This window comes from Teleopsis dalmanni, chromosome 2 (assembly GCF_002237135.1).
Source record: "Teleopsis dalmanni isolate 2A chromosome 2, ASM223713v2, whole genome shotgun sequence".
NCBI classification, from domain to species: Eukaryota; Metazoa; Arthropoda; class Insecta; order Diptera; family Diopsidae; genus Teleopsis; species Teleopsis dalmanni.
The window spans coordinates 138134520-138141965 of record NC_051847.1 but is presented as its reverse complement, the minus strand read 5'-3'; the positions used below and the strand labels follow the sequence as shown (position 1 = coordinate 138141965).

General features: G+C 24.8%; 1 protein-coding gene across 1 annotated transcript; it reads left to right on the top strand.

Moving 5' to 3' along the window:
• The first annotated feature begins 32 nt into the window (after window positions 1–32).
• On the top strand, window positions 33–5485 carry LOC119675818. Its single transcript, XM_038087037.1, has 2 exons — window positions 33–140; window positions 5178–5485. Exons 1-2 carry the CDS (start codon window positions 62–64, stop codon window positions 5483–5485), a joined length of 387 nt encoding a protein of 128 aa, XP_037942965.1. The 5' UTR covers window positions 33–61.
• The last annotated feature ends 1961 nt before the right edge of the window (window positions 5486–7446 follow it).

Here is a 7446-nt window from a genome sequence, read left to right as displayed (position 1 = left end):
TTTTATAATATTTAAAAAATTAATTATCGCAACAAAAACAAATAAAAAAAAGTAAATAAAAATGTTTTTTAAAATTCTAATGTGGCTCTTTGCCATAACCGCGTATTTTTCTACACAAACGAATTGCTTTGAGATGAATAGTAAGTGCTCTTCACATAAATAGTTTAACAATATTTATATATACTAAAAAACATACATATTCATATCTCTAGAATGCTTCTAATTATTAGAACAAATAGTAGAAAACTGAAAAAAATTGTGTTAATAAAAATGAAAACAAAAATTAATGCAATATTCTTGATTGCAATTTTATGCAAAACTATAAAAAAGAGAGTAAATATTAGGTGTTAGAGAAATAATAAAAAAGGTGTTATATAGTATATAGTTTAAAAAAAAAAACTATACGTAATAAATTTTGTGTTATATTAAAAATTTGCTTGATTTTAAAAATAAAAATATATTTACACACGTGTATCTGTAACAAATTATATATTGAATAAAAATATTGTTTTTATATATTGACTGTTTTGATATATGATATGTATTAGAAATACTAAAATATATTTATATTAAAATGACTGAATTATATTTAAAAAAATTAATAAAAAAATAAATTAATAATTAATTACTGCATAAAAACAAATAGTACTTACATTTGTTTCATTTAAATTTTTTTTGTATGTGAAAATAAAAATAATTTTTTTAATTTTTAAACTATTATTCAATTATAAAGAAGATTTATATACGTAATCACATCATATTTAAAATAATATTTATTGCGTTACTTTTAAACAAATTGTGAAAATATCAACATTAAATAAAATTCTTTAAGAAGAAAAGATGACATATGACATTTTTATTATTATTATTATTATTGTTTTTAAAAAAGTCCATTGTTTCTAGAATGAACCAAATATATTAGATAACTGAATCAGAATTTTTATTACGGTTTATGAAGTTGTTTTCTAATTGAAATCGTTAAGTATCTTGTCATTTCAATGAATTTCAGTTTAGTTTTGATTAAAATTTGAAAAACAACATGGTTTTAAAAAATATATATTTAAATATCGGAATATTAATTTGAACTGTAGATTGCCGTATATTCGAATAATGTACACAGTTACTAATTATATCACTTGATTGATTAATAGTAATATGTGTTCCAATCAGATATTGAGTATTTATGGTGTAAAAAATAACAAGTATTTTGTCTATTACTATATTTTTGAGTGCTGCCAATACTCTTTTTTCTGCATTTAACCTCTCATCATCATCATTAATGGCGCAACTATCCTAGTTGAATCTTGGCCTCCCTTTGAAAATTCCTCTACGTATTTTTGTCGTTTGATGTCATTCTTCAGTTTCTTCTTTCATTTTGTTGCACTGTTTGATCCACATTGTCTATCGAGCATAAACTCGGACACCCACTTTTCGTTCTTCATTCTAGTGCATATTGAAATATTTTTTTTTTTGTTGGGTTATCTATGCTATGCGTTAGTTTTGGTCTATTCCTCATTGCTGGTTCTCCTAGCTTTTTGAAACATTCGTCATCAGATCTCAGCCGAAATTTAATCACAGCATTTTACGTATAGATGACAACAAACTCATAGATTTCCCATCAGGTAAAAAAAGGTTTTTTCTACGTTTTGCATTTTTTATAAACAGGATAAATAAATAAAATAAGGCAATGTTAAGAGAAGCCTAGGTTAAACATATATCAATACCTTCACTCAACTACTGCCTTTTGTGATGCCCTCAAAATAAGGTATACAAATCATTTTAGTTTTAATTGTAAATAAACAATTGATAAATTACAGTAGTATAGTTTGAAGCTCAGTTTACGTTCCTGGTGGAATATACTTAAACATACTTCTGTAAATTCAACTGAAATAACAGTAGGTAACAAACTACACGTTTGCTGATATCTTAAATATATTTTATGGTTTTTTTAGATCTTATCTAACCTATATTTAATCTAAACCATAATTTACTGCTTATATAAAAATTGTAAACAACTTCAACTATATCAAGAGTATAGTATTTTTAATATATAAATTGTTAAACTTATTTCCATTAGTTAGTTTGAGTGCGTTTTAGGCACTTTGAATAGATTTATAAGAATACATTTTTCCATGTTTTTCTCCTAATTAAAACTTCATTAAGATGACAAAAAAATACTAAAAGTAATTAATAGAAGTTGCATATTTTTTTGAATTTTATAAAATTTTTTATAGCAACTTTTCCCTTAAATTTTATACGTCATCTATAAGCATAAATATATTAAAATAAAAATATCCAGACAGCTTTATGCAATCGTAAAGCCCAAAAAAAAAAAAAAAAAATCGTATCAGAATGTTATAAAAATTTATAAAATTAGTGAAAACAGAAACTGACATAATACATATAATACTGATAATAATATAACATATATAATATAATATAATATATAAAAATAATATAACTGACATAATAATATTTTGTACTGTAGAAGTATCTATAAAAAAATGTTAAGTCTATCAAACTTTAAATGCGAGCCTAATCTTATGATACACTTGTCACAATAGTTCTCTGTTCAACAGTTCTCTCTCTCTCTTTCAGAGTCAAAATAGGAGCTTATGCTAAAACTACTGCGAGTTTTGAAGTTTACTTAAGCACGGAACTAGAAATTTACTTCGGAAGGGATTTCAGATAGTATCAGTTATTTGAAAAAAAAAAAATCTTTTATTTTATTAAACAGTCATGATTCATAAATAATGTGTATAGAAATGTTTAATATAGTCTTCCGATTAATTTCAGGAAACATCAGCTTTTTAAGCCCTCTACTTAATACGTACCTGGTTCTAGTTCTAACTGGTACTACGGTAAATACTGTGATCTATTTGTATTAGACTTCCAGTTCACTCTAGCAAGATTTTAAAAAAGACTTATTATTAAAAAATACATAAGCATTTTTGTCCCATGGTGATATTTATGTTTCTTTGATTTGATTTATTTTAACATTTTTGAAATAAATCTATGTAGTAGCTTTTTATTTGTTCTTTGTCTTCCAGTCTGTTTATTGCTCTGCGTTTTTATTTTTAACAAAATATAAATTCAACTGCAAATGTAATTTGATCGGAAACATTTTTGCTAAAGTCGCTTCCAATTATGCATACATATGTGAAGTGCATAATGTGGACAGCTTCAAGGAGTACCTCAATAAATTGACTCAGGTTTCGGTTATAGTGTATTCTAGTAAGATAAAATCATTATAATTTTTTAAATAAATACAATTCTAGAACGTTCTTACTTATTTTTTGTAATAAAACCAAAAACGGTTTATTGCAGAAAAAAATTGAATACTCCTTCGTGCTCACCAAGAAAACCTGATGTATTTCCTGTTCACTTTATTCAAAATATATAAAAATGAATGCAAGATCATCTCCCAATATAATCGTATAGAATATGTAGGTTATTTGTTTTTGGATAAGCAACTGGCATAAAATATTCTGTCTCTTGTTAAGGTTTCATCGAGTTACTTTTACAATTTTTGTTGATGAGGGGCATGGTTTTTACTTCATAACTTTTGCTGCAATCTCTTAATTAAACAAATTCTTGCGGTACCCGAAGATTTTGCAATGTGAATACTGCAAAAATAAATATTTTATTCAGTAATATTGCAAAAGGATTGCCTTATCAACTTAACGACATTAAGAAAGAAAACAAGTTCCCATTCACCTTCACAAAAAATGAGTAGGAAGCATCTGCCGTTTTTTATGCCGTCTTTGCGGTTTATGGTCAATGCCAAGGGTTTTTAGTTGAAGTTTTTAGTAATTTTTTTTTTGAAAAAACAAATCACTTAAATTTGTTTAATGTATTAAGAATTAAAATTAAAACAACAATTTTAAGCAATTAATTTTTTTTTTGAAATTTAGCATATTTCTTAATTATCAATACCTTAGGGTACTATCAAAAAAATTGTTTTTAGCTTTTTGTCTGCTTTAATCAGAGTTGATCATAGATTAAAATATAGATAAAATCGTGCAGTAACCCAACTGCAACAACCCAACTTCTGTATTATGCATTGCATAACACTTGTGCAATGAGTATTATAAGGCATGTGCAGTTTCTCTGCGTGGATTCCTATACACCAGTAACCAGAGAGAACTACAATAAGCCTTGTAGTATTCACCTGATTCTAATAGATTAGAACATTATAAACACAATGTTAGATTGTGTTTATAGTTTTCATTGGTGTAATTAATGCAAAAGTTAATAACATTCGGTCTCGATATCTTGAGAAGTAAGCTATATCGACAAGTGTATTGAAATTTATTAAACATTTGTTGTCCTAACTTTCATTTATGTAGTACTTAAGATGTTGAAATTTAAACACTTTCTCTACCGTTGCACTTTCAATCGATAGATATGTGTTCTTTTGCTTTATTGCTGTTAGATCTTGCATTTCTCTACAAAAATAGCTACATCGTTGGCAAAGGCAATGTCATTTATGGGAAATCCACCTTTCTGTTTTTTTCAAATGGTTTCGGAAATGCTTGTTTCAAGTAAATATTAAATAGAAGTAGTGATTTTATGTGGTATTGTGTGAGTCCTTTATATATTGTGACTTCTTTCCGCATTGCATTACTTGTGCATCTATATCTAATGATTACAAGATGCCGAATAGCTTGTTCTTCTCCACAGTATCTGAATATAGTTCAAACTTATATCAAAAACTTTGATATATATAAAAAAAAATATGCTTAAGTATATTAAGTAAACTTGAAGATATCCTTAAAAAATCAATATAATTTGTAGTTCCTATCTTTAAAATATAATATTCTACAAATAGTGAAGGTGCAAATAGTTATTACTAACGAGTAGCACTAGATCGCTCATTGAAAAATGTTACACTCTTCATTGCCTTAAACAAAAAAAAATCACATGGATCTATATTAAACCTTTTTAAGTAGATGTTATGGGCTTGTTTATTCTTAGATTTATTTTTCATTGGATATCTAGCAATAAAGTGTCAATTAAATTTAAGTTCAAGTATAATGGTACATACAAATGTGTAAATTTTTTATTACTAATCCATATTCGAAATCAAGTGACTTTTTGTTTGTTTTTTTAATTTTTCTCAAATTATTTAATTCATGCTTTAATGGTTATTTATATTTCATTTGTTTACTTTTCAGTGACTGATTACTACAAAATGCCCAGCTTATATGATTTTGACGATTATGATCGCTGTTTGACGGAGTTCAATAATCTATCGACTTATTGCTTTGTACGGGCTGACGTTATACCCAAAAATGATTCAGTGTCTTGGCGGGTTATCACCGAGATATCAAAGTATAATAAGCATCATTTCAATCATCGTCATCTGTACTTTGGTTTATGCGTGAAATGGTGTGAAGATGCTTTATCACAGTTCCAGGAAAATGGGACCGATGAACTTTTTGCTGGCATATTAACTAATAACACAAAGGTAAGTGCAAATTGAAAACCCTATAATTATATTAATTTAGAGAAAAAAAAAAGTTTTTGCCAAGTAATTTAAAAATCCATAATATATATTTTGGTCAGAGGACAAGATTTTTAGAAAAATATTGCAGAAAGAGAAAAAAATTGAAATAAAATTATTTGAATTTCATAAATTTTGTTGTTAATTTTGGTTTAAATGAATTAAAAGCAATGCAGCCTATAATGGAAATTGAGGGTTATTTAAGTGATTTGGATATTGCTAGACCATAGAATTGTTCTTAAAGAATAAAGAAAGAAAGAAATTTCGTATATTGAGGAAACGTTAAAAATGACGATTGAGAAAGAAAGAAATAAAGAATAAAACGAATAAATTTTGATTCAATTTTTAAATAATTAATATACATAACAATCGCATATATTTGAAATTCTAGACAATAAACCAACTGCTAAGATAAAACTATATATAGCAAATTTATACATATACATATAATATATCTATCTCTATTATTTATAATGTGTAACTTATATATCTATACTATATATATATTTATACTATACGTAAAATTTCATTTAAAAGTTTATAAATTACGTTTATAAATTATTTATTATTAGTGAATTAATGCATTAAAAAATATTAATAAAAAAATATGAAATTAAAAATAATTCAAAATTGCTTAGAAATAAGCAACATAAAAGAAAAAAAAAATTTGAAAAAGGGTTTCAAAATTTTGGTGGTATATATATATATATAATTTTTTTTTTTCCATATATATATATTTCTATATTGTTAATGTTAATAATTGAAAGACATTTCTTAATTTCTTTTATGGCGAACTATATTTACTACAATAATTGGATAATAAGTCGATAAATAATAAATGAGAAAATCTGCCAATATTGCTATGAAAATATAAAATATGTTAGAATATGTGGTACAAAGTCCGTCTTTCTGGAAACGACATTCGATTTTGTGATGCTCTATATTTATACGGAAGCGATCTCTTCTGTTTGACTTCGTACATGAGATTTCTATTAGCTATAGCTAAATATTGTATATATTCTACTCATTCTATTAATTGAAGTATTTTACTTGACTTATCCTACTTTATGATAATAAGTTTTAAATAAGACCGAAATTGAAAATATTTAATTTTTTTAACTGGTAATTTAAAATAAATGTTTAAAAATAATATTGAACTATATATTATAGTTTGATATTTAATCTGGTAAAACTTTACAAACTATTTTAAAAAATCAAAAAGCAATGTAATACAATGTACTTTAGACCATACATTTTAGTACTACGTACTAAAAATTAGTAGTACATTGTCTGTGAAAGATATACAAAAAACTGTATTCACATTATCAAGAAACTCTCTCCATTAAAATAAATAAAATGTGACACCTTAAAAAGTAGCTCAGAACACAGCAATTTAAATAAAAATGATGTCTCTATTTGTATTCTCTAGGCAGATGCATTTAAAAACATTGAATTTATTTCCGGAAATTGTTTGTAAAGCAAAATAAACAAATTTTAAAACTTAAAGTAAACAAATTGTTTGCAATTATTTACTGATTTGCAATTTTACTACAAAACATACGAAAACTATTTCAATCTTAAAATGTTTGCATTTTGTGTAATATTTTAAAAAAAATATATAATTGCAAAAATGTGAGAAAATGAGAAAAGTTCTACATCATATTAAAAATATACAATAAATAAAATAAAAAAAATAATTATAATAAAATATTTTTAAAAAATAATAAATTAATATTATTATATTATATATATACAATAATATATATACATATATATATATACATATAAAAAAATATATATTTAAATATAAATATGTATTTTATATATATTTCCTTATAATATTATAAAGAAATTTTTAGAATTATGCACTTAGGGGAAATAGAATAGAATAGAAAATAAATGGGACACTAACTCCCAGAGAGCGGAACACTGCAAGTAAA

What these genes read in the sequence shown, in the direction of transcription:
- LOC119675818 (XM_038087037.1), top strand. Translation starts at nt 62, where the DNA reads ATGTTTTTTAAAATTCTAATGTGGCTCTTTGCCATAACCGCGTATTTT. An exon ending in GAATTGCTTTGAGATGAATA is followed by an intron (nt 141 to 5,177) that starts GTAAGTGCTCTT and finishes TTTACTTTTCAG; the next exon opens with TGACTGATTACTACAAAATG.